Here is a 24,839-nt window from a genome sequence, read left to right as displayed (position 1 = left end):
TGAAAGATACACTTGTACTCCCTTCCTTTCTTGTGGGATGGTTTTGTTGATGATTTCACTCGTTTCGGGCACAACATAAATACAGTTTTTTAATTATTTTTTTTTTTGCGTTCATTCACATATGCCTGTGAAACCCACACCTCCCTCAAGTTGTGCCATCTCATTCTGTGGATTATTTTATTAACAATGCAGAATACTTTTTGTTTGTGTGGAGAAACTAGGGGTGAAGCTTAGTCGTGCAGCGGTTTATTCACCACTTGCAGAAAATTTTCTCCCTTCTTCCTTCAAGCTTCTTTGCAGAAGTCGCAGGGTGACTCTACCTTTCATTTGTCTGCTCGGGGAAAGTTATCATCATGGCGATGCGCAGCAATTTTTTGTGTAGGTTAGAGGTATACAGGGGGCCTAATGAATGTACCCTCCGCTCATTTAGTATAGAGGAAGCTCCAAGTACTATACTCGAGATGGTTAACTTACTTAAAAGTTACGACCTTCGCCTGCAACATGGTACCTTCGAGCTTACCGCTGCTCATGGTCAGGATGAAGCGCCCCGCAAGCTGCTCAGCGATGATGATGTGGTGGCATTCTTTTCAGTGCATAGTTGCCCTTGTTTTGTGTTCACGGCGGTTATAGATCATTGTGATAGCGGCGTGGGAAGCTCAATGCTGGTGGATGACCCGCTCGTACTGTTATCCATTCAACACTCGGATGGAGGGGTCCCAACTACGAAGCGTTTTATTCCCCCTCGTCGCGAGATCTGGAAGGCTCTCTTGGTAGCGGTCCGTGGCGCTATTCAGCAAGTTTTGTTACCAGGACAGCAACTAACCTTGTTCTCCACTGAAGGCAACGGTAAGGCGTTGACTGAGATATGCAGCGAAGAGGCAGCTGCTCTACTTATAAGATCGTGTATGGCGCAACGAAGCGTTTGCCATCTTACATATAATATTGGCAGAGGCGACGCCGGAGCCAAGGTGGTAGGAGCGACTCTAGCTGAAGTTGACAAGAAGGAAGATAAAGACAAAGTTCCCATATCCACAAAGAACGGTAACGATCAACTTCCCACTTGTGCGGTCGTTAACGCGCGTTCAAAAAATATGGACCAGAATTTGCCCCCTGAACCAGCCAAGGCAGAGACTGTGAAACCAGTGGCAGTCCCTGAACCAGCCAAGGCAGAAACTGTGAAACCAGTGGCAGTCCCTGAACCAGCCAAGGCAGAGACTGTGAAACCAGTGGCAGTCCCTGAACCAGCCAAGGCAGAAACTGTGAAACCAGTGTCAGTCCCTGAACCAGCCAAGGCAGAGACTGTGAAACCAGTGGCAGTCCCTGAACCAGCCAAGGCAGAGACTGTGAAACCAGTGGCAGTCCCTGAACCAGCCAAGGCAGAAGCTGTGAAACCAGTTGCAGTCCCTGAACCAGCCAAGGCAGAAACTGTGAAACCAGTGGCAGTCCCTGAACCAGCCAAGGCAGAAGCTGTGAAACCAGTTGCAGTCCCTGAACCAGCCAAGGCAGAAACTGTGAAACCAGTGGCAGTCCCTGAACCAGCCAAGGCAGAAGCTGTGAAACCAGTTGCAGTCCCTGAACCAGCCAAGGCAGAAACTGTGAAACCAGTGGCAGTCCCTGAACCAGCCAAGGCAGAAGCTGTGAAACCAGTTGCAGTCCCTGAACCAGCCAAGGCAGAAACTGTGAAACCAGTGGCAGTCCCTGAACCAGCCAAGGCAGAAACTGTGAAACCAGTGGCAGTCCCTGAACCAGCCAAGGCAGAAACTGTGAAACCAGTGGCAGTCCCTGAACCAGCCAAGGCAGAAACTGTGAAACCAGTGGCAGTCCCTGAACCAGCCAAGGCAGAAACTGTGAAACCAGTGGCAGTCCCTGAACCAGCCAAGGCAGAAACTGTGAAACCAGTGGCAGTCCCTGAACCAGCCAAGGCAGAAACTGTGAAACCAGTGGCAGTCCCTGAACCAGCCAAGGCAGAAACTGTGAAACCAGTGGCAGTCCCTGAACCAGCCAAGGCAGAAACTGTGAAACCAGTGGCAGTCCCTGAACCAGCCAAGGCAGAAACTGTGAAACCAGTGGCAGTCCCTGAACCAGCCAAGGCAGAAACTGTGAAACCAGTGGCAGTCCCTGAACCAGCCAAGGCAGAAACTGTGAAACCAGTTGCAGTCCCTGAACCAGCCAAGGCAGAAGCTGTGAAACCAGTGGCAGTCCCTGAACCAGCCAAGGCAGAAGCTGTGAAACCAGTGGCAGTCCCTGAACCAGCCAAGGCAGAAGCTGTGAAACCAGTGGCAGTCCCTGAACCAGCCAAGGCAGAAACTGTGAAACCAGTGGCAGTCCCTGAACCAGCCAAGGCAGAAGCTGTGAAACCAGTGGCAGTCCCTGAACCAGCCAAGGCAGAAGCTGTGAAACCAGTGGCAGTCCCTGAACCAGCCAAGGCAGAAACTGTGAAACCAGTGGCAGTCCCTGAACCAGCCAAGGCAGAAATTGTGGAGAAGCCAAATTTATCATTGGCCGTGAGTGTATTTCTAAAAGACCGGGATGCGAATGCCTTCGCTATGAAGAAATCCCCTGTTTTACGGGACAGTGAAATAGGATCAGGAAGATTACTGGAACCGCTTTTTACGAAGGATGTTTTGGTTGGGGAGGGAAATGCTGCTTCGCGTCCGTGGAATAATGCGAAAGTTCTCCCTACTGGGTTTAAGGGCGGGGATGGGGATGCAGTGACGGCAAAAAATGGTAAGGGAGCCGATGAATCACCGTTGACTTCAAAAAACGCAACGGAATGTATCAGCGGGAAGAAAAATTGCTCCAATGTTGAGGAGGAGCTTCCTAACGAGGTAGTGGTTGAGGTCGCGTGTTCATTGGAAAAGAAGGCTCCTGTTCGCTTTTTTTTAACGTGGAAGAAAGCGTCACCAAAGGTGTTTGAGTCATTCCGGAACGAATGCCTGAACGCCCTTCATTTAACTGATATGGACAACATAATTATTTATGATAGTAATGGTGTTCCGTTATGCAACCCCAGTGGCGTTACTGCAATGGTGGGGGAGGCAATAAGGAAGAAACGCAGCTGTATTAACGTTACTGCGGTAAGGGGTCACCCTTGTACGAGTGGTCTTCCCTTGCAATGTCTCTTCACATGGGGGACACAACAGGTAATGCGGGCATTGGTACTTCGTCCAGGCTGTGCATTGGAGGACATGCGCTCTGCCCTTGCGGAAGAGTGTGGGTTGAAGGAAAAAGATATGGGTGAGTTGAGTTTTCGCCTTGTGGAAAGGGGGGAATTAGATGACATGGAGTTAACGCCCGACAATGTATACAAGGAACTGAAGAGGGTTGCCGAAAACAGCTGTGTTGTGCGTATCGCGATTCTGGACAGGCGCCGTACATCATTGATAGCTTTCCTTGTTCGCACTTTATGTGACGCCGCGTCCGCATTTGCTGCTGAAGTTGAGCACGTATTTGGTGGTCACTTTACAGAAATGGATGTGGTACCAATATTAACAAGGTGCTGTGACTTGTCCCCGTTAGAGGGTGATGTAAAACGATATGTTGACGCGGTTATTTCGAATTTGGAGGGTTCACAGGTTCTGAGAAGCGACAATGTGGTAAAAGCTGTGTTGGATCCAGTGTCGATTTGTGGCGAAGAAGTTGCGCTATCATTTTTGAATCGCTGCATTGCAGTGACTGAGCTCATGTCGTCTCATCGACCCTTTGAGGTGCTGATGCGATTCTTTCGCCGCCTCTATAGATCCATCGAGTATCCAGAGAGGACAGAAAGTGGTGTTCCCCTCAATGTTGTCACACGGCAACTCGCCTATGCCGGGTTATCTGACGCTAGGTGGTTGTTGTTTCGCGACCAGCCCTTTTCATCAGTAGTACATGAGAAGGATTTTGTTGAAATGTTGCAACGAGTCTATGCGGGAAACCCCAACTTAGTGTGCCGGGTTGCCGTCGCATGTCGACTCTCCGGAATCAGCAGCCTAAAAAGTCGTCGTGTAATGGCAAAGGAGGAGCGAGATGTTCGACGACAGCATTGCCGTAAGGAGATCGCACACGCGTTTGACGGTATCCGACCTGATGAAGTGATTGCTTATATTCACCATTATAGATTGCATGGAAAGCCTAATCACTGTTGCCTTTTAGGTACGGTGAGCACTCTGCTTGCCAACTGCTCGGAGAGACTGTCGTCCCAATGGTTTGTTGAACGCGTCACACAGAGATGCTCCGTAACGATGGAGACAATGCTGCAAAATTTCGAGGACGCACAGATTCCTCTTCCTTTATTATATCAACTTTGTTGGGACGTTCTTCGGCCTGAACTCCATCACCTCACTCTCTTACCTGAGTCACATGTGGCTAGTGCATTTGCATATTGGGCAATGTTTGCTGTTCAATTGCTTTGCATTAACCGCAATTTAGAGTTCCCACCCGTTCCACTTGTGGACTTAAAAGAATTTACGTGGGTTGTTCCAGAGAAGGCGTCTGCAGATACCGTTACGGATGAGGCGGACGGTGCCGTTGCTATTGCCCTTCCAACCCCACAACCTGCAGGTGTGGCGAAGAAAAAGATCAAATACAAGTACAGTTATCTCTGCCACGACCTGCGGCGAGATCAGCGCTTCTTACCAATGATACGGTAGAGCGCTGTTTAGTATTCTTCCCTCCTTGGCCCCGTAGGAAATGCTGGAATTTATTGGGGTACTCGGGCTGCGTTTGAGATCGCCCTTAACTTGTCCGGTTGGAGCGGTGGGGCCACTGTTTTTCTGCTGGTGGCTTTTTGTAGAGAATTTGCAGACGTTTATATAGTAACGAATGTATATGGGAGTAGGGCTTGTTATCTTTTGCTTGCGGTTTATTTTGTTTCGGATCCTTCTTCTCTCTTCCTCGACCCGAGGATATAATATGGCTACTTGAATTCGTTGATTTGAATGGAAACGCGTACATGTTTCCCTTGCGTTGCTGGCGTTACGACCATCACCGCGCCACTTTAATCGTTTTTTCCCCTTCAGTTACACTGGTAACGTGTAGCCACCATTATCCCCTCTATCTCACCCCACCTTTTTATCCCGCTTCACTTTGCTTCACCTGTTTTCTCCTCGCTGCCTTCTTCATAAATGACTCCCTGACTCCCTTTTATTTGTTTGTTTGGTTGAAACACGCTTCCTATCACTGTGAACGTTTCGTGGGCGCTTGTTACCATGTGATAGACAATTGAAGGTAAAGTATAGTGAGATGTTTGTGCGCCGGTTGGTGCGTCTTTGTGTTTCTCGGTTGCCCAACGGAGTGGTGCTTCAGGGAAAGTTGAACCCCCGCCGTCCGGACTTGCTTCTTGAGGGAAGTGTTAAAATGCCTGATGGGCGGGCATACAGCGGTGTGTTTGACGAGGAATACGGGTTTCCACTGAAGGGAAGCCGACTGGAGGATGATGGGGATCTTTACTGCGGTGAGTTCAACACGAAGTGGCAGCGGCACGGTGAGGGTGAAGCATGGTTAGCAGACGGCACGCATTACAAGGGACGGTTCCGCGAAGATGACCTCGTAGAGGGAACGGTTTGTATTCCCAACGGTACAACGGAGACAGTGTTTGTGGGGACGCTGGAGAATGAATCGTTTGTACGAGGAAAACTGACGCAACATGACTTCACGTATGAGGGTGAGTTTCACAATAACAAACCTCACGGACGCGGACGGCTTTCGTTTACCACAGGTGCGGAGCAGGAGGGGACATTCTTCGCCGGTAAGCTGCATGGGACCAACTGCAAGATGAAACTTGATGGTGGGTTTGTTTATGTGGGAGAGTTTGTTGACGGATGCATTCGGCGTGGGCAACTATTTGCTCCTACTTACATATATGATGGCGAGTTTAACGAGCACGGCCGGGCTCATGGTGAGGGAACGCAAACATACTTGGCAAATGAGCCGCGCCTTCTTTTTACTGGCATCTGGGATAGTGGTGCACTGGTGCGTGGCACCTGCAGCGATGAATACGGAAATCCTGTTGATTGGCAGGATAACCATGAATTACAAACAAAAGTGTTTAGTGAGGAGGGTGGTGCGAGTGCTGTCGCCATGAACTGTTACAGCGCCGCAAAGTTGAAGGATGCGGACCGACTGCACCGTGATATGAATACTAGCTATGCCAAGGATGCAGAAAGGGTCTCTCGCAACTCCGGGCACTACCCGTCAAAGATGGATTTGGGATACGAGGGCGGCATCCGTCAGGAACAAGATGCGTTCGAGCGTGCCTCGCGAAAATGTGTTGAAGACACGAGGCGCGCTCGTGAAGCGATGGAAACGAAAGGCGAGGACATTAATCGATTATGCGACAATGTGATAGGTGAAGCCTCGATAGAGGTAAACCCGAATATGGCCAAGATGCACTTCATTAAGCAGGAGGGTGCACAGCAGCTTGCCGCCGAGCATGTTGACGAGCAGTTTGAGCGTTTCATGAAATCTTTCGACCGCCCTACGGACGTTGGCGCCAGCCGCCGACTAATTGACTGCAATGCACCGTGGAAGGCCTTTACCTCAAAGGGATAAGCCGCATTTTTTTTTTTTCTTGAGGCGTGGAGAGGCTTTCCAATTTCACTATTTCTTACCTCCCTTTGGAACGGCAGATCTATTTCCATGATGAAATAGCGTGCTGAGCGCTGCTGACTCGTGCGCTCGTGTATCTTATTTGGGCGCTTGTTCCCCCTTTGTATCCCCTACGTCCGCATTGCTCTTTCCATTAGTTTTTTTTTCTGGTCATGTCATTACAGCCGCACAAAGTTGATGGAAGTTTGCTATTGTTATCGGTTGAGAGTTGCAGAAACTGTGTTATGCTGCGAAAACAAGATGTGTTGGACGCGCCAGAGACTTTAATTTTTGTGGGGGCCTCGTTTTTCTTGTGGGTATTGAGAACGTATATATATATATATATATATATATTTTGATTCTCCTATGAGGAAACTTGTACAAGCTTTAACTCTGTTACGGTCTCTGTGGGGCGAGTGCGTTCCTCGCTGAAATGTTACTGGGATTCGCCGCCGTTGGGGTGCGTTCTACCTTAAAGCGCTGAATGTATTTGCGTACCGTGGGGCAGAAGAGATTTGTTATTTTGTGCGCAGAGACGGAGGAGGCGATGCGGACATGTGTGGGCGCACATCTTTTTCCCTGTTATTTTTTATGAACACACATTTTCGATACATCACGTTTTGTAACCAACTGGAAACAAGTGGGTTGCCCCTGCCTTGTCGCCGTTTAACGAAAGCCCTGTGCCTTCATCCATTTTTCCCGTGGTTACGTGTTTTGTATTGCACCTTGTCCTTTCCCCGTATGTGTGTCCCACTCGTATATGCATTTATTGTTTCGTGATTCGATGTTGGAAAGCGCTTCAAAGGAGCTATGTGGCGGCTGCTTCGTCGCGCGTGTGTAAAAAAATTTCCGGGGGGTCAAACGGCTTCCACTACTTTTGGCTGCAGCGTCAAAAGAGGTGCAACTACCATCGGCATGTCGGATGATCCTCCGGCGGCAGATCCCATTCTTTTCGACGCCCCGGTGGCGTCCCGTGTGGTTGGGCGCGAGAGGGAAATCATGCAACTGTGGCAGAACTTACTAGCGGGACGACATTGTCAGGTAATAGCGGGACTGGACGGCATTGGAAAAACAACTATCGCGGTGGAGTTCTGCAGCCGGGCACGACGCAGTGGGCGCTTCACTTGTGTTCATTGGTTCGACTGGGATGATTCACTCGAGTCGCATCTTTTACAGTTCTTTCAGTCGATGAAGGGGCGGAAGGAGAAGGATGTATTGCTCGTTGTAGATGGCACGCCAAACCCGCAGGTCGTTCTTCAACTAATACCTGATCATCCGAATGTGTACGCACTGGTGACGAGCAGTGCGGATCCAGTCGGGAATCTAAAGATACCCGTTCTGAAAGCCGGCTCATTCACAGAGGTTGATGCGGACCAATTTTTACAGGGTATTAACGTAGAGGAGAGAGCCACATCCTCTACCAGAGATGTGATGCACGCTGTCTGTCGTGTTCCTATTCTTATGCATTTGGCCTGTTGCCTCATGGAAAGTGGTTCCGTCAGTCCCGAAGAGCTGCGGAGTTTGCTGTTGGCAAAAGGGGTTGGCGCGGAGGGTACCATAAGTGTTTCCCACGCGCTCAATGTGTTCCTTGATGTTGCACTCAATGAGCTTGAATCCCATTTTCCTGATGGAACAAAACAGCTGCGAACCCTGGCATTCTTTGACGTTCGAAACATTCCTTACGCTGTTGTAGACTCTGTTGTAGGGAGTGAGAGGGGAGAGGAGTTTGTTATGTTTCTCACTGGTTTGGGGATTTGTGGCCAGAGGTGGGAGGATTCCTCACTCTTCATACATAGTTGTATCGCCGATGCGCTCCTTACAGGGGCAGATGATGCCATATTGCTGCGAAGTGCTGAGGTTCTTCAGGCGTTGTGGCCGCGGCGTTGGCGCTCCGCGGGAAGCAGCACAGCACACGAATTGGTACGTCACACGACGGCGCTGCTGAAGTGGTTTGACGCTCGTAAGCTGTCGTTGAGCAATGATTTACTGCTGGGGCTCGACAGGAGCGCGACGTTCCTCGCACTCAATGAAGGTAAAGAACTTAAAAAGGCTGCCGAGTTTTGGATTCGTGTTGTCAATTCGGATCAGCATGCTGACCGACGTACAACCGAAGCAGTTCGTGTTGGTAGAGAATGCGGCAGATTGCTACATTTTCTGAGAGACCAGCGCGCCAGTAGCGTATTGCAGTACGCATATCATTTGGGAGTTGCAGTATACGGACAACAGTCGCCCGAAGCCGCTCTTATACTGGGATGTTATGCACCATACCTTCCGTCCTCTCACGAGACCGTTCAGTTACTGTGTCAGTCTGCGGCCGCTCTCAAAAACCGCCTGGGTTGCGCAGAAGCCGTTCTCGGGAGGGAAGAAGAACGCATGCTTCTTGAAACTGTTTTTGTACTTTACATGTGTCAAGGGCAAATGTTGCAGGAGTTGGGCGAATTGGTGCCGGACTCCCTTTGGGAATCGCTTCAAAGTGTGGAGAAGGAACTAAAAGGTGGTAAACACTCCAAACTGGAGTGAGGAGTTAATAGGACTACTTTCCCCCCATTGATGCGGACGCTTTTGCGCGGCGCTTGCTACCTGTAATCGACAACTGGCTCTCCTGTCCCATTCCCTTCGAGGGCGTGCGGAACACGAAAGAGACGTTTGTTTGTGTGGGCGAGTGCGATTTTAACGATGGGGAAGCGTGTTTCGTTGCTTCCTTCTTAGTAAACAAAATTTTAACTTAAGCGGCGAGCTCGTGACTTAGGGCCACTCCAACAATATCTTTCATTGCCTGTTTTCACTGTTCATCTGTTTCTCGCATGAATGCGTTTTTAATGTTATTTTTTTCTTTTACTTACTGTTAGTGGAACGTGTGTGTGTGTGTGTGTGTGTCATAGAACTGCTTTCCAGCAACGCATCGCACCAGAAAATTAATATACCTTAGTCATTCCATTTCCTATTGCGGGTACAACGATAACGGTGGTAAAACCGTCGGCGTTTTTTTTTTTCTAAGTAATCGAAGCAACGAGAAGTAGCGGGAAGGTCAAGAACAAAAATAAGAAAAACAAGCGGGATCATGTCCACTGCACCGAATGCGAAGAACAACATAAGCCTGAAGAAGTCTGTGGGCGATGTTTGGCCGTTAACGGCGAAGCGAGTGCTTATGCGTGTCGATTTCAACGTTCCTATGCAAAATGGCCATATTACTAACGATTATCGAATCCGTGCGGCGATTCCAACGATACGACGGGTTATTGATCAGGGTGGTATTTGTATTCTCCTGAGCCATCTTGGACGGCCCAGAGGCGTTTCAATGGTTGCGGGTGTGCGAGATATAAGACGGCGATATCACGAGGCTCAGTTTCACGACAACAAAGGTAAAACAGCGTTTTTTAGTGTTCTACCGGGAGAGGAGAAAGTTAAAATATTAGCGAAATCCAGTGCACGGGAAGAGGCAACGCACATATCACCTGAGGTGAAATCTGGAAAAACAATGCTGTTTGCGCGCCTTCCTGAGGACGAGAAGAAATCTTTGCTTATGCAGTACTTAAACGAAAACAAAGACAGTGCGTTACCGCAGATGAGTGTTAGTGCAGGCTACGAAGAGCAATACAGTCTTCGTCCAGTTGCTGTAAGGCTTGCCGAATTACTCGGCCAACATGTATATTTTGCTCACGACTGCTTGGATGCCAGAGTAGAGGTTTCGCGGTTAAAGCGTGGAAATGTTATGTTACTTGAAAATGTACGCTTCTACAGCGAAGAAAACGGTGAAAATGCTGAGGAACGTGAAGCCATGGCCAAGATCCTTGCGTCATATGGTGATGTTTACATCAGTGATGCTTTTGGTGCAGCTCACCGTGACAGTGCTACCATGACCGGAATTCCAAAGATTTTGGGTCACGGTGCTGCCGGTTATTTGATGGAGAAGGAGATTTCATACTTCGCTAAGGTACTTGGTAACCCGCCGCGTCCGCTGGTTGCTATCGTTGGTGGAGCGAAAGTGAGCGAAAAGATCCAACTTCTGGATAACATGTTGCAGCGCATCGATTATCTCTTAATTGGTGGTGCAATGGCATACACATTTCTGAAGGCTCAGGGTTACAGCATTGGAAAATCGAAGTGCGAGGAAAGTAAACTTGAATTTGCTCGATCCCTGCTGAAGAAGGCGGAGGACCGCAAGGTGCAGATTATTCTTCCAATTGATCATGTTTGCCACACGGAATTCAAAGCTGTGGATTCTCCATTGATAACTGAGGATCAAAACATCCCTGAAGGGCATATGGCTCTGGATATTGGTCCCAAGACTATTGAAAAATATGTTCAGACGATTGGGAAGTGTAAGAGCGCCATTTGGAACGGTCCCATGGGTGTATTTGAAATGGTTCCTTATTCCAAAGGTACATTTGCAATTGCGAAAGCCATGGGTCGAGGAACTCAGAAACGTGGACTCATGAGTATCATCGGTGGTGGCGAGAGTGCGGGTGCGGCTGAACTCTGTGGTGAAGCTGCACGTATTTCTCATGTTTCAACTGGTGGTGGTGCGTCTTTGGAACTCCTCGAGGGCAAAACGCTTCCCGGTGTTGCAGTATTGGATGATAAGGAGTAATGTACATCAGGCGAAGGGTTTGTTTTTTTTTTTCTCCTGCCCTATGTTTTTCTGATGTCGTGGGAGTTTTGAATACTTTTAGTATATCGTTTATTATTTGTGAACGTTGTTTGAGAAGTACATAATGAAGTTTTTAGTCTTTTGATTCAAAAATTTAAACCGAATTCCCTTCCCCAAGTCTCGCAGTCACTTCTTTTCAACGTTTTCTCACTTAGCCAACATACTTGTATTTTTTGTTTCAAAACATTAAAAAATTGTAACAAGGGAGTTTCTTATTTTTTTGAAAAAACTATATATATCGATATATACTTATCTGATCACAAATCAAATATGTCACTAAAAGAGAGGAAGAGCATTAACGAATGCGATCTTAAGGGAAAGAAGGTTCTTATCCGTGTTGACTTTAATGTTCCTCTGGATGATGGTAATATTACCAACGACTACCGAATCCGATCAGCTCTGCCAGCCGTCCAAAAAGTTCTCACAGAAGGCGGCAGCTGTGTTCTCATGAGCCACCTCGGGAGGCCGAAAGGCGTTTCTATGGCTGAAGGCAAAGAACTGCGGAGCGCTGGCGGTATTCCCGGGTTCGAGCAGAAGGCAACACTCAAACCGGTAGCCAAGCGCCTCAGCGAATTGTTATCGAGACCCGTCACATTCGCACCTGACTGTCTGAACGCTGCAGATGTCGTCTCTAAGATGTCTCCGGGCGATGTTGTTCTGCTTGAAAATGTACGGTTCTACAAAGAAGAGGGCAGCAAGAGCACTGAGGAACGTGAAGCCATGGCCAAGATCCTTGCGTCATATGGTGATGTTTACATCAGTGATGCTTTTGGTACAGCTCACCGTGACAGTGCTACCATGACCGGAATTCCAAAGATTTTGGGTCACGGTGCTGCCGGTTATTTGATGGAGAAGGAGATTTCATACTTCGCTAAGGTACTTGGTAACCCGCCGCGTCCGCTGGTTGCTATCGTTGGTGGAGCGAAAGTGAGCGACAAGATCCAACTTCTGGATAACATGTTGCAGCGCATCGATTATCTCTTAATTGGTGGTGCAATGGCATACACATTTCTGAAGGCTCAGGGTTACAGCATTGGAATATCCATGTGCGAGGAAAGTAAACTTGAATTTGCTCGATCCCTGCTGAAGAAGGCGGAGGACCGCAAGGTGCAGATTATTCTTCCAATTGATCATGTTTGCCACACGGAATTCAAAGCTGTGGATTCTCCATTGATAACTGAGGATCAAAACATCCCTGAAGGACATATGGCTCTGGATATTGGTCCCAAGACTATTGAAAAATATGTTCAGACGATTGGGAAGTGTAAGAGCGCCATTTGGAACGGTCCCATGGGTGTATTTGAAATGGTTCCTTATTCCAAAGGTACATTTGCAATTGCGAAAGCCATGGGTCGAGGAACTCACGAGCATGGACTCATGAGTATCATCGGTGGTGGTGACAGCGCAAGTGCAGCTGAGTTGAGCGGTGAGGCGAAGCGCATGTCTCATGTTTCAACGGGTGGTGGTGCGTCTTTGGAACTCCTCGAGGGCAAAACGCTTCCCGGTGTTACAGTATTGGACGAAAAGGAGTAATATTCATCCTGTTACGGGCCTGTTTTATGGAATTGTGTTTTTTAGTCCTTTTTATTTGTTGGTTAGGTATTGGTTCGTACGTGACTATTATTTTTTTTTTTAGGATAACATTTATGTTTTTTCTCTACTCATTTTATTTTTTGGTACTATGTATCGATTGCACAGTAATATTTCAATCGCTATGATATTTCTATCTTTTTGATCGTTCTACTGTGTAACTTTGTGTTTATCTTTGTTACTTCACTCTTTTTTCACTCAAATCGTTTGGGCTGCAGGCTCAGCTCTTTGGTGATATCAAAGCATAATTGCTGCGGAGATACGTTTTTCCACCTAATAAGTAATTGTCATACAAGATGACCCTTAACGAGAAGAAGAGCATTAATGAATGCGATCTTAAGGGAAAGAAGGTTCTTATCCGTGTTGACTTTAATGTTCCCGTGAAAAACGGTAAGATCACCAACGACTACCGAATCCGATCAGCTCTGCCAACGCTCAAGAAGGTTCTCACAGAAGGCGGCAGCTGTGTTCTCATGAGCCACCTCGGGAGGCCGAAAGGTATTCCCATGGCGCAAGCTGACAAAATACGGAGCACTGGCGGTGTTCCCGGGTTCCAACAGAAGGCAACACTCAAACCGGTAGCCAAGCGCCTCAGCGAACTGCTATTGAGGCCCGTCACATTCGCACCTGACTGCCTGAACGCTGCAGATGTCGTCTCTAAGATGTCTCCGGGCGATGTTGTTCTGCTTGAAAATGTACGCTTCTACAAAGAAGAGGGCAGCAAGAAGGCAAAAGACCGTGAAGCCATGGCCAAGATCCTTGCGTCATATGGTGATGTTTACATCAGTGATGCTTTTGGTACAGCTCACCGTGACAGTGCTACCATGACCGGAATTCCAAAGATTTTGGGCAACGGTGCTGCCGGTTATTTGATGGAGAAGGAGATTTCATACTTCGCTAAGGTACTTGGTAACCCGCCGCGTCCGCTGGTTGCTATCGTTGGTGGAGCGAAAGTGAGCGACAAGATCCAACTTCTGGATAACATGTTGCAGCGCATCGATTATCTCTTAATTGGTGGTGCAATGGCATACACATTTCTGAAGGCTCAGGGTTACAGCATTGGAAAATCGAAGTGCGAGGAAAGTAAACTTGAATTTGCTCGATCCCTGCTGAAGAAGGCGGAGGACCGCAAGGTGCAGATTATTCTTCCAATTGATCATGTTTGCCACACGGAATTCAAAGCTGTGGATTCTCCATTGATAACTGAGGATCAAAACATCCCTGAAGGACATATGGCTCTGGATATTGGTCCCAAGACTATTGAAAAATATGTTCAGACGATTGGGAAGTGTAAGAGCGCCATTTGGAACGGTCCCATGGGTGTATTTGAAATGGTTCCTTATTCCAAAGGTACATTTGCAATTGCGAAAGCCATGGGTCGAGGAACTCACGAGCATGGACTCATGAGTATCATCGGTGGTGGTGACAGCGCAAGTGCAGCTGAGTTGAGCGGTGAGGCGAAGCGCATGTCTCATGTTTCAACGGGTGGTGGTGCGTCTTTGGAACTCCTCGAGGGCAAAACGCTTCCCGGTGTTGCAGTATTGGACGAAAAGTCGGCGGTGGTGTCGTATGCCTCTGCAGGTACTGGAACTCTTTCTAACCGGTGGAGCTCTCTTTAAACTTCCAGAAAAAATATATTTCTGCAAAATACTTTTGGAAGTTTGTCTTGTCTTTATAGATGAAGGATTTGTTTCTTTTTTGTTTGTGATGTTTTCGAGGTTAATTAGTTTTGGGGGTTCGTTATCTTAATTATTTCGGTGGGTGTGAGTAAATAAAGCAGAGAGGTAAATTTTTTGGTGACACAAAAATTGGGAAGCTTCGTGTTCTTACTTGTTCAACTGAAAAATGCCTTTTCAGGAATTCATATTTGGGAGTTATTGTGGTGTAGAAGGACTGAGGAACAGAAGAAAGCAGAGGTTATTTGCCCCTTCATGAGGAAATGTCGATGTAATTAAGTATGAGGGAGGACATGTTGATGCTGGGAAATGAACTCTAAAAATGAGAAATAAAGGGAAAGAGAAAGGAAGAGTGATATATATATTTTTTGGAAAAAAAAACACTTTTCTTTTGCTTGCGCTGCTGAGTGGGAGATCATTCTCCGTGTTATATGTCCTTTTTCTAGTGGTTGAGATTGTGTTGTTGTTGTTTTTTCAATTTCTTCTGTGGATAATCTTCCTCGTGAAGAAGACGCAGAAAGCGGGCCACACGGAGTGAATTCATACCTTACTTAAAATAATATAAAACGCATTAAAATATGTAATTATATATATATATATTTTTCCCTTTCTTTCTTTTAAAAAAAAATTCTCTTTTGTGCTTCTTGCTTCTCTCGTTTTCTAAACTGGGCAATTAATATGCTCGAAAGTAAATATTGAGGTTATTGAAGAGGGTTGGGGTGTGAATGCTTTTCTTTTTCCTTTGCCTGTATTCTATTTTGTGGAGGGGCCGTTACAGTTCCCCATTGCTTTTCATTTTGGGATAATGGACAATATTACGGTTCTCTCTCTCTCTCTCTCTCGATCTTCTTTTACTTTTCTCCCCTCTGCATCTTTTCACTGGTTATGCTAATGCGCACACACAAACATATGTTTATTTGTGTTTGTTGGTGGTGAAACAGCATTGTAAGTTTAGAGAATCACTGGGCTGTGATTTACTTTTAAGAGTCGCTAGTTGCTTTTGCCCTCTCTCGTCTGTTTTCTGTGTGTGTGTGTGTGTGTGTGTGTGTGTGTGTGTGTGTGTGTCTGTGATGTACCCTTCTTTTGTAAGTGAGTTGTCACGCACACCTGGTGATGTCGTCATTGAGCCCTATTCCTTCCTCGAGCACCTTAAGGAGGGGACGAAATATGAGATGATTGTGTTTCCCGATGCCTTTGAGATTCCACAGGGAAGTTGGGCTGCGTACAGAAGTGCTCAAAGGAAAGGGCAGGAGGAAGTTGTAGAGCCATCTGGCGGTGAGGGTCCGTTGATAACCCCGCCGCACGCGGGGGGTAGTTCCGGGTTCCCGCTCACAAGAACGAAGCAAAGCCGACTGTGGAATAGTGTCGACAGGAGGATTAGTTTACAAAGAAAGGCTGGACAAATGCTTGTGCAGTTCGGTAAGAGCTTTGCAGGCAATTCGGAAATTTTAGCGCAGCATCCTTCAAGAGAGAGGCGGAGGCGAGAGGAGGTGTGGAGCATCATCAGTGCCAAACGATTGGCATCTGACATGCCCACGCTAATGCGGCATGCAGAACACCGTATGCAGTGTTTAGATAGACTGCGCGATCGGAAGGAGCAGCGGTGGGAGTTGGAGCGGGCCGCAGGGACCGGTTGTCAGCCAGCCTCAGCCAGGTTTCCCTTGCCAGATTTAAAAAGAAAGGTTTGCGTCCTCAGCGCAAGTGGTTCCAGCGACAAGGAAGGGTGGGAAGCCAGGGAAGGTCAGACTTCCGGGCGCTGGCACGACAGCGCCTCTATTGTTTCATCTGCTCTTGTGAAATGAATTTTCCAGCTTGTTGTTGTATTTTTCTCTTTTAAACTATCTTCCCGCTTTTGTATTTTTCATGGACGAAGAGGTCGTGCTACGGGGAGTTGAAGATATTACGTGTCGGTGCGTATACTCACATGTATATGTATACGCGCGTGTGTGTGTATTCGGATACGTTCTTCCTTCTTCTTCTGTGGTTTATAGGGGGACATTGGCGGTGGAGTGTACATTTGGAGTGCATGAAAAAAAACAAAATGAAAAAAAATAAGTGTTACCTTAGAGGGCAAACGATCGGTACACGCGATACCGTTTGCGGCGTGATGTGTCTAAACATCCCCCCCCCCGACACCGTTATTGCAGCTTTTTTTTTTGTTTCCATTTTATAACTCCTTTTTACTGTATTTACTGTTATCTTCATGATTTTTAAATGATGTAGCAGATCTTCTTATTCCCAATGTTTACACTCGCCTCATTATTACTTTGCGGAGCACTGCTGAGCCATATGGGACCGCGTCGTTTACCGATGGTTTTTTTTAATTGTAAAAACTTCCTTCCTTCCACCTTTGTTACTCCACTGCCTTTTTTTTTTCCACTTTGCAGTACACCTCTTGAGCCGCCCTGAGGGTGGATAGAAACATTTGGACCGTGTGAGAGAGTGACTGGCTGTGCCTGCGCAACCGTGTTGTTGGTGTGAGCGTCTCCCCGGGGTAGAGATATCCCTCAGCGGTACGGTGATTTGGTGAGCGGCGGAAGGAAGTTTTGTATAAGTTGGGTGTGAGGCCGGTTTTTCCTTTTTTTTTTCTTTTGAGGGGGTGGGGGAGATGATGCAAGTCAAACTGAAGCATTTTGACGAGGGACAGTCATGGACGGAGAAGAGGAACTCCCCTGCTGCCGCTGCTGCTGCTGCTGCCGGTGCTTCGGCGCCTGGAGGAGGGAACAGCGGGATGCCGAAAAGTTTTTCAGTTTGCACAGTGGACGCCGCCAACGCCTCCTCGTCTGCTGCTGATGCCGAGGCGCTGGGCCGTATACTCTCTGGGTCATCGCCTTCGTTTGTTTTCATTCACAATTGCAATGCCGCGACGAGAAGACAGCTTATGCAACTGTCATCGGTGAGGAAGTTCTACGGAATCACGGACAACATTCGGTATGAGCCGCGTGAGCCGACCGAAAGGGGAACTGTCACCCTAGTTCGGATTGGCATGACCTGTGAAAGTGTTGAAAATGTGACTAAGGAGCTGGAGATCAGCAACAACACGAATGGTGAGAGCGAAGGAAGCACAAGTCACAGCAGTGTTGCCAGCGCTGTGAAGCTGTTCATGACACTGCAAGTGCGCTCCTTTCCCGGGGCTTCGGTGACCGTCGGCATGTTGTACATGGATCCGGGGGCGCAACCATGGGTCCGCACGGCAGCGCTTAGCAGCATAATTCCGTTACTTGGAAGCGCGGAGGTGATCGTTATTTGTGCGAATCTTCTTACCTCTACCACCACTCTGAACGAGGAAATATGTGCTGCATGTAACTCATACGGGTTCGCTGACGCTACAGAGGACGCTGTGGAGAAACCTGTCAGTCCTGGAAGCAGCGCTTCTCATCGGGACTGGGGTCTTTGGGTAAAATCGTCGAAGTTGTGTGTGACAAGCTGTGCGCCAAGTTTCCATGAAGGGGAGAGGTGTGTGTTCACGTCATTGATGGCAGTCGTTGGGCCCCGTAGCCCTGCGGGAATTGCAATTCCACAGCCCCGTAGCGCAAAGTCTGCCAATCCGCGGGGCTCGCCTTGGTCGCCTGCTGCTCCTCCAGTAATAACCGACCCGGCCATTCTTAGCGCGGAGGCTGGGAGCCGTACGGGTTCGGTGCAGGCGATAAAAGGTGGGGGTTCAGCAATTATTGAACGCCTGCTGCAACAACAGCAACAACAACAACAGCAGTTTACTACTCGTTGGCGTGCTTCTTCCACTTGCCCCATCAAAAATAATGACAAACTCACTCGTGAGGAGCAGGCGTTCGACGTTTCCTCTCATTTCACATCAATTCAGGAGGCGGTGGATGCGCTCAACTCCAAAACAATTCACTGGCCAGCTGATTTTTGTGTAGTGTGTGATACCATATTATTCAGTGACGCGGTGGGACAAGGCGACAAACGTACAGCGTTCCGTCGGTACGCAAAGGAGTACAAGAACAGCTCAACGTTGCTAGCGCAGATGATTGTAGCTTCGGGTGCTGCAAACAATCCAACTATCAACGCCACGGCAGAGAAGAGCGCGTGGTTGAAGCGCGCTCTGGCAACACAAAACCACAAGTCGGCGGACCGCGAGGAGAAGGCCGGCAGCGTGTCTACCGGGCCTGCGGTAAAGCGCGAGGAGGAGCACCGTGTTCGAGTTTGGGATGCGGCATGGTGTACGGTTGTGTATCAGGTAACTCCGCGTGAGATGAAGTTTAATGTCACTCACCTGGTTGGTCTTGGAAAGGACAACCTTGCGGAGGCCATTCAATTCCTGAACGCACGCGCTCTGCCAAAGGGAGGGAAGGCGGCGAACGGTCGAGAGAATCCTCTGCAGAATTACCCGTACGACTACGCCCTTCTCTTCTCTTGGGAACTCCAGGGGTTTTGGCTCATCGCTGCCACCGATGTACCATGCGATATTGTGGCATGTCGAGCTGCCGCATGAAGCTGATGTGTCGGATGCTGGTTCTTCAACTTCTTTTCCTTCTTTATTTGCGTCTGTTTCTTCGCCTCGCTATCTTTTTGTTTGCTTACGCGACCGGTCTTTGATCCTCGTCGTCGTGGGCGCTTGTGCCTGTGCTTGTGTTTGCGTTTGTGGGTGAGTATACGCATATGTTCGATGGTGTCGTCGCCTTGCCGGCTCATGTGGGACGGTCCGGAGAGCGGGTGAGCTGAGGAACGGAATGGCCGAGATTTTGTCAGTCCATGGGGAAATGTATATTTGGTTGTGTTCGTAAATGCACGGAGGAGTGGGCCCGAGGTACGTGTGGGTTCCGCTGGATGTTTGTTGTTTTGTGGTCAGTGCGAGCGAGAAAGGGTTGCGTGTTCACCATTCCGCACGAAGGTGTCATACGGGATGTGTTTGTGTGTAGGGGTGGTGTGGGTGGCAGGAGGGAAATAAATGAAAGGAGGGGAGGGGGCGAGTGATGGACGTGTATACTTTTTGAGTTTGAGAGCTACGATCCCCTTCTCCGAGCGTCCAACGTTGGTGGCTTTCTTTTTCTTTTGTTTTTGTTATTTTGCTGCGTAGGGGTGAAAACAGTATACATACGTATATATTCAGGAGGGTAGTGTGCGAGACGCAGGGAAAGAAGAAGAAACCCACCAAAAAGAGAGATCACAATAAAACTGCAGGAGTAGAAAAGGGGGGGAAGGTTAAGAGAACCCCATTTTATCTTATCTTTTTTTTGGGGGGGAGGGGAGGGAGGTGACGTTTGAATTTGTCCAATCAGAGTCGATGGGGCGTGGGTGCAACTCCCGCTGGCGTAACTCCCCTCACCCACAGTTACTTTTCTTGCCGCTGTCCGTATTGCACTCGCTCTCCTTCCCCCTTCCCCTTCCCCCTCCTTCTCCTTCTTTTTTTTTCTTTTTTTCTTTTTGAACTCATCAGTCGTCGAGTGCATGCCGTGTGTCTTCTGTGTGCCCACTCGGCATCTGTTGGTGTCGCTATTTGTGTGGGCGCTGACTCGGAGGGCTGCGGGTCGGGAGGAAAGCGGTGATTATTGTTTGTGAGCGCAGCGTGTGGCCTCTTCTTGTTACTGATGGTCGTGTGGTTGATTCAAATATGAAGAAAAAAAGAAGTTATATAGGACAATGTTTTAGTAAACTGAAGTCGTTATACAGGTATGCGTGGCCGCACGCGCACTTTGTGTTTCTTCTTGGTTTATTCTGAAATTCATTATTATTATTTTTTTTTTCTGTGTAGTGACTTTCAGTCACTTCTCTTTGTGTTTTTTCCCTTTTCATGTGATTTCGGGCTCCCACTCTAGTTGTGAAGTATACTCCCCTTTTTTCCCCCTTCCCTCCCTTTTTAAAGTTGTTATTCACTTAGCCATTGTTCTTTTTACCGCGGTGCAGGTGAATGGACGAGATCAAGTGGCCCCTGCGGTTGCTGCAAATATTGCGCAATCATTTGGAGCAGGTGGATCATCCCCATGAACCGCGAACATTACCGATTGCAGCCAAGTGCGGTCAGGGAGGTGTGCTTGCATTCCTGACGGATGTTGATGATGATGTTAGGCGTCGTACCGGAGCTTCGGAGTGCATCACGGCGTGCTGTCGTGGACTTGTGTTAGATATGATTGAGCAGTGCTGCACTCTGCTGTTCCTTTCTTCGAAAGAGAGGCGGGTCATTAATATGGCCGCTGTTCAGCGTGAAAAGCGTGTGGTTGCGCGTGGCGTAGGGAAACGCCGACGGGGGGATCAGGGGGAAACGACAGAAGAAACTGCTATAGGTGAGACGGACAATTCGCAGCGCAAGTGTGCTGCTGTATTACCATTGGAGTACCTTCTCCGTTTGTTTGTGGCACTTCCGTCTCTGCTTGCGCATTATGATAAATTAGGTGGGTTCTACGATGCCGGCTGCGTTTAAGCAGCCCCTCTGGAATTATGTGAATGCCGTTCTCGATATCATGAAGGACATGACATTTCTTGACCCATCGGAATACATACCCCTCCGATAACAAGAAAGGTGGGCATCTGTTAGGGCCCTTTTCCCCCTTTCTGCGGTACTGTTTGCTGTCGCGGAAGCGAATATTCACATCTGCGCTTGTTGATACTGAGTATACATAAGTGTATACCGTTGTTGTCCCGGTGCGTGCCCTTTGCACCGACGTTTCTGCTCGCTCATTCTCACCACCTCCACCTCCACACGCGTGCAATTGAATGCCTTTTAGTACTTTGTTTGCACTACATTCCGGTCCCCTTTTTCTTCTTTTTCGGCTCCTCCTCCTCCTCCTTTTCTTCCATCCTGAAATTCCCCGTGTGTTGTTTAATTAATCTGCTCGGAAGTCAAATTCTGATTATTATGAGCCACAAAAAAGGAAGACAAGGCAGCAACTCTGGAGCGCGCCAAAATTCCGATACGCCGCAACGGAACCGTACGAAGTGCCGCTCCGATGCCCCCAAGAGACAACGCAGTCGGTCTGGAGAAAGTGTACAAGGAAAAAGTCCACTGCAGGAGAGGGAAACGAGAATTCAGCCGAGGAGGGACCGCACGTACGGGACTGAAAATGGCCAAGAGAGCACTGCGGTACAAGGAAATTCCACAGATGTTCCAACGCTTTTTGTATCTGCTGCTGGTAAACCCATAACTGTATCAGAGTCGTCACTGCAAGTAGCAAGGGCACGAATGAATACTGAAAATGGCCAAGAGAGCACTGCGGTACAAGGAAATTCCACAGATGTTCCAACGCTTTTTGTATCTGCTGCTGGTAAACCCATAACTGTATCAGAGTCGTCACTGCAAGTAGCAAGGGCACGAATGAATACTGAAAATGGCCAAGAGAGCACTGCGGTACAAGGAAATTCCACAGATGTTCCAACGCTTTTTGTATCTGCTGCTGGTAAACCCATAACTGTATCAGAGTCGTCACTGCAAGTAGCAAGGGCACGAATGAATACTGAAAATGGCCAAGAGAGCACTGCGGTACAAGGAAATTCCACAGATGTTCCAACGCTTTTTGTATCTGCTGCTGGTAAACCCATAACTGTATCAGAGTCGTCACTGCAAGTAGCAAGTGCGAACGCAGCTTCATCTGCTAAACCCATTTCGGGAGCAGGTGCCTCCTTGTCGAAGAGGACGCCACGTACACACCGTAAATCAGCATCATCATCGCCATTGTCATCATCCAACCTAGCAAGAAAGCCGTTTGTGGTTCCTTTTGCTAAGAATAAAGGAGCGGTTGCGAAAGGAGTAGGGGAAGCGGTGCCATCGGCGTCCCACATGCCGAGTTCAGAGGGTGAGGGGTCGGAAGTAGGTCGAACCCCCCGACATCTTTCGTTTGACATTTTCACGTTTCGCTCATTATCGATGACGGTACCTCCCTCAATTGACGAGATTGTGCGAGGAAACTTTTTGTTTAAGCAATTTGGGTGTTCACCTGAACTTCTGAAGTTACTGGAAATACCAGCGGAGTGTGAGTTCATACCATCGGCAAATTTTCGTAAGGCCATGCTTACCTTGGGGGCTTCTCCACGGGGCTGCCCAGATGCGTGGTGTCTTCAAATGTTGACGTCCACGCTTCTGAAGTTGCGGGGACTCACATTACACATTGATCCACCCCTTCCCGTGTTTTCTGTCGCACATACTTTGCTTCACATGTGTTTTAAATATAATCACGAGTATGTTGAGGGCAAACGGCCTGCTTTGCGTTTGATTGCGGAAGGGGACGTTCAAGCAGCCTCACTGGTGGTAGTCTGGGTAGTGTCGGTATCTTTTGAGGAGCGCCTTACTCCTCACACCTGCACGGCAGTGGTTTCCGATGGGTTTTACCACGTTAAAGTGTCTCTTGATATTCCATTAACGAACTTAGTTCGTAATGGAACCCTGCGGTGTGGTCAGAAGATTGTTACTTGCGGTGCGAGGATGCTGAGGAGAGACTGTTGTTCTCCACTAGAATGCAAAGATGAAGTGCTCCTCTCCATTAACTACAACTGCACACAACCTGTGGGACCTTCCTCACCTCTAGGTCTCTATCATACTTGTTTGCCGACACTGCTGCCTTCCGCTATGGATATGCTTGGTGGTTTGGTACCTTGTTTGAAAGGGCGAGTGGAGCGCGTGCTTCCGCCCTTTTTCCTTGAGAAAACATTTAAGGGTGCGCGAACTGGCGACACAAGAGGCAGCACAGGTGGTGCGTTGAAAATTGTGAGGAGTTTATTGGCGCAGCTAAGTTTCCAGGAATGTATGGCACGCGGAGCTGTTGCTCCGTTTGAAGGAAAAAGTGACCGACAACTTTCACGTCTGACATCGTTTTTGTTGTCTTGTGAGCGACAGGGGGACGTCCTCTTGCAAATATGGGATGATTGCGGTGCCAACTGTCCGGCGGGGGATTTGGAGGAACATTCGTGTGATTTTCCACCGGAGGGAGCTGAGATTGTCGTTTTCTCCGTAACCCCTTCACGCTTCCGACCTGGTCACCCCTTCCAGCGGACGACAGTTTTGTACTCTCGGAGCCCTCTTCGGTATAGCATAGTCTCACCGCCGCGTAAGGGGTTTGTGAGGCAACCTTTGCGCTCAGCTGAAGATGTGTCCCCAAAAACAGAGACAGGTGATGCCATCGATTTTGCTGGTTTGTTCGTCGGCACCAAGAGTGTGGACACGGTCAACTCACATATTATCGTGGCCTTAAATGACGGATGGAAACCTGGATGTGTTCCGGCTTCCTACTTTATGATTGATGTCCCACATGCCACGGGCTCAAAAGAGATTGTGCTTGCTTTGCCATCAATACCATTCACACCTGTTATTGTGCAGAATGCTTCTTTTATACGTTGCGCGGAGGACTTGGGACCCGATTGCATACACGTACTGGCGAATGAGTACACGAAGGTTTACAGCCGTCCTGCTGAGCCGCTCCTTCGCGGTGTTGTTGAGTCACTTGGGAAAATTCGTGGGATGGCGAAGTCAAGTAGGCCTATTATTGCCCGTTCTGAGGAGCTGCTACGAATGCGGACGTTGAGTGAGGAAGCTCGGGCCGATATATGTCGACTGTCGAGAGAACTGGTTGGAGGGGATGAGTTACCTAATCCTGCAGTCACAGCGCAGTCGTCTCCACGGTATCAATTACGCCAGGAAGCATCTACCCCTGTTGAGCAGAGTATTACGATTTCAGAAACAAGTGCAGCACGTACCTTAAGCAGTGAAGAAGAACAGGTAGAGGATTTAAGGTCCTCGAATGTCAAGGCTAGCCCACGGCGTCATGTATTCGGCAACATTGTGGGATTTCGGCTTCTCAAGTGCCAGGGCTCTGACAAACCCGAATGCATTGAGATTTTGGGTGGCCGTCCCAGCACTCTCGTCTCTGGAAGTGGAAAGGTTGTAGTGTCCCCCTCGGACTTTTCTCAGAGCCTTGTGTACTTTGAGGCTGATATTCAATTTGGTGCCACCGCAAAACAATGCGCTCAAACCAAGGTAAGATCTCCTTCCGTGCTTCATTCATTATTGGAGCAGTGTATTCCATTGAAACGAGCATGCGCCTTAACAGTGGACGAGATTTTTGCGGATTATTACTTGGCTCGCATTAAACAATTAGAAGATTGGCAGACACCTCACGAAGAGTGCTGGTGGCGGCTTCTCACTCAATCGCACGTGGTGGAAATTACCTCCGATGCCTCAGGGACCCCACCGGAGGAGTTGGTCGGTTTGCAATGGCTCTCTAATGAATGGAAGATGTTGCTCAATATTCTTTCTGGCTCCTTGAAGCATTGCCTGTTCATGTTCAGTGTAGAGGGAAGTGAAATGGTTCGTGCTACTTTCATCAAGGAACAGTGTAGCGTCGCTGATCTTATGCGAGAATAGCCAGGGAAGGTGTGTGTTAGTATATGTTCTTAGTGATGATCCTTTC

General features: G+C 48.4%; 10 protein-coding genes across 10 annotated transcripts; all 10 read left to right on the top strand.

The window, feature by feature from the left end:
- Positions 1-353: 353 nt before the first annotated feature.
- On the top strand, positions 354-4,631 carry TbgDal_I190 (hypothetical protein, conserved; the record flags this gene model as incomplete). Its single annotated transcript, XM_011772963.1, has 1 exon — positions 354-4,631. The coding sequence occupies one exon, from the start codon at positions 354-356 to the stop codon at positions 4,629-4,631; it is 4,278 nt and encodes a 1,425-aa protein (XP_011771265.1).
- A 592-nt stretch (positions 4,632-5,223) lies between these two features.
- On the top strand, positions 5,224-6,531 carry TbgDal_I180 (hypothetical protein, conserved; the record flags this gene model as incomplete). The annotated part of the gene is made up of 1 exon (XM_011772962.1): positions 5,224-6,531. The coding sequence occupies one exon, from the start codon at positions 5,224-5,226 to the stop codon at positions 6,529-6,531; it is 1,308 nt and encodes a 435-aa protein (XP_011771264.1).
- Positions 6,532-7,377: 846 nt separating this feature from the next.
- On the top strand, positions 7,378-9,087 carry TbgDal_I170 (hypothetical protein, conserved; the record flags this gene model as incomplete). The annotated part of the gene is made up of 1 exon (XM_011772961.1): positions 7,378-9,087. The coding sequence occupies one exon, from the start codon at positions 7,378-7,380 to the stop codon at positions 9,085-9,087; it is 1,710 nt and encodes a 569-aa protein (XP_011771263.1).
- Positions 9,088-9,628: 541 nt separating this feature from the next.
- On the top strand, positions 9,629-11,158 carry TbgDal_I160 (phosphoglycerate kinase, putative; the record flags this gene model as incomplete). The annotated part of the gene is made up of 1 exon (XM_011772960.1): positions 9,629-11,158. The coding sequence occupies one exon, from the start codon at positions 9,629-9,631 to the stop codon at positions 11,156-11,158; it is 1,530 nt and encodes a 509-aa protein (XP_011771262.1).
- Positions 11,159-11,488: 330 nt separating this feature from the next.
- Positions 11,489-12,751, top strand: TbgDal_I150 (phosphoglycerate kinase, putative; the record flags this gene model as incomplete). The annotated part of the gene is made up of 1 exon (XM_011772959.1): positions 11,489-12,751. One exon carries the CDS (start codon positions 11,489-11,491, stop codon positions 12,749-12,751), a length of 1,263 nt encoding a protein of 420 aa, XP_011771261.1.
- Positions 12,752-13,104: 353 nt separating this feature from the next.
- Positions 13,105-14,427, top strand: TbgDal_I140 (phosphoglycerate kinase, putative; the record flags this gene model as incomplete). Its single annotated transcript, XM_011772958.1, has 1 exon — positions 13,105-14,427. The coding sequence occupies one exon, from the start codon at positions 13,105-13,107 to the stop codon at positions 14,425-14,427; it is 1,323 nt and encodes a 440-aa protein (XP_011771260.1).
- Positions 14,428-15,554: 1,127 nt separating this feature from the next.
- On the top strand, positions 15,555-16,286 carry TbgDal_I130 (hypothetical protein, conserved; the record flags this gene model as incomplete). The annotated part of the gene is made up of 1 exon (XM_011772957.1): positions 15,555-16,286. One exon carries the CDS (start codon positions 15,555-15,557, stop codon positions 16,284-16,286), a length of 732 nt encoding a protein of 243 aa, XP_011771259.1.
- Positions 16,287-17,092: 806 nt separating this feature from the next.
- On the top strand, positions 17,093-18,937 carry TbgDal_I120 (hypothetical protein, conserved; the record flags this gene model as incomplete). The annotated part of the gene is made up of 1 exon (XM_011772956.1): positions 17,093-18,937. The coding sequence occupies one exon, from the start codon at positions 17,093-17,095 to the stop codon at positions 18,935-18,937; it is 1,845 nt and encodes a 614-aa protein (XP_011771258.1).
- Positions 18,938-20,353: 1,416 nt separating this feature from the next.
- TbgDal_I110 (hypothetical protein, conserved) lies at positions 20,354-20,863 on the top strand (the record flags this gene model as incomplete). Its single annotated transcript, XM_011772955.1, has 1 exon — positions 20,354-20,863. The coding sequence occupies one exon, from the start codon at positions 20,354-20,356 to the stop codon at positions 20,861-20,863; it is 510 nt and encodes a 169-aa protein (XP_011771257.1).
- Positions 20,864-21,298: 435 nt separating this feature from the next.
- Positions 21,299-24,793, top strand: TbgDal_I100 (hypothetical protein, conserved; the record flags this gene model as incomplete). Its single annotated transcript, XM_011772954.1, has 1 exon — positions 21,299-24,793. One exon carries the CDS (start codon positions 21,299-21,301, stop codon positions 24,791-24,793), a length of 3,495 nt encoding a protein of 1,164 aa, XP_011771256.1.
- Positions 24,794-24,839: the final 46 nt, after the last annotated feature.

The sequence above is a fragment of the Trypanosoma brucei genome, chromosome 1 (genome assembly GCF_000210295.1).
Source record: "Trypanosoma brucei gambiense DAL972 chromosome 1, complete sequence".
Classification (NCBI taxonomy): Eukaryota; Euglenozoa; class Kinetoplastea; order Trypanosomatida; family Trypanosomatidae; genus Trypanosoma; species Trypanosoma brucei.
Note: the sequence above shows the minus strand (reverse complement) of the source record. Positions and strands in the feature narration are given on the sequence as shown.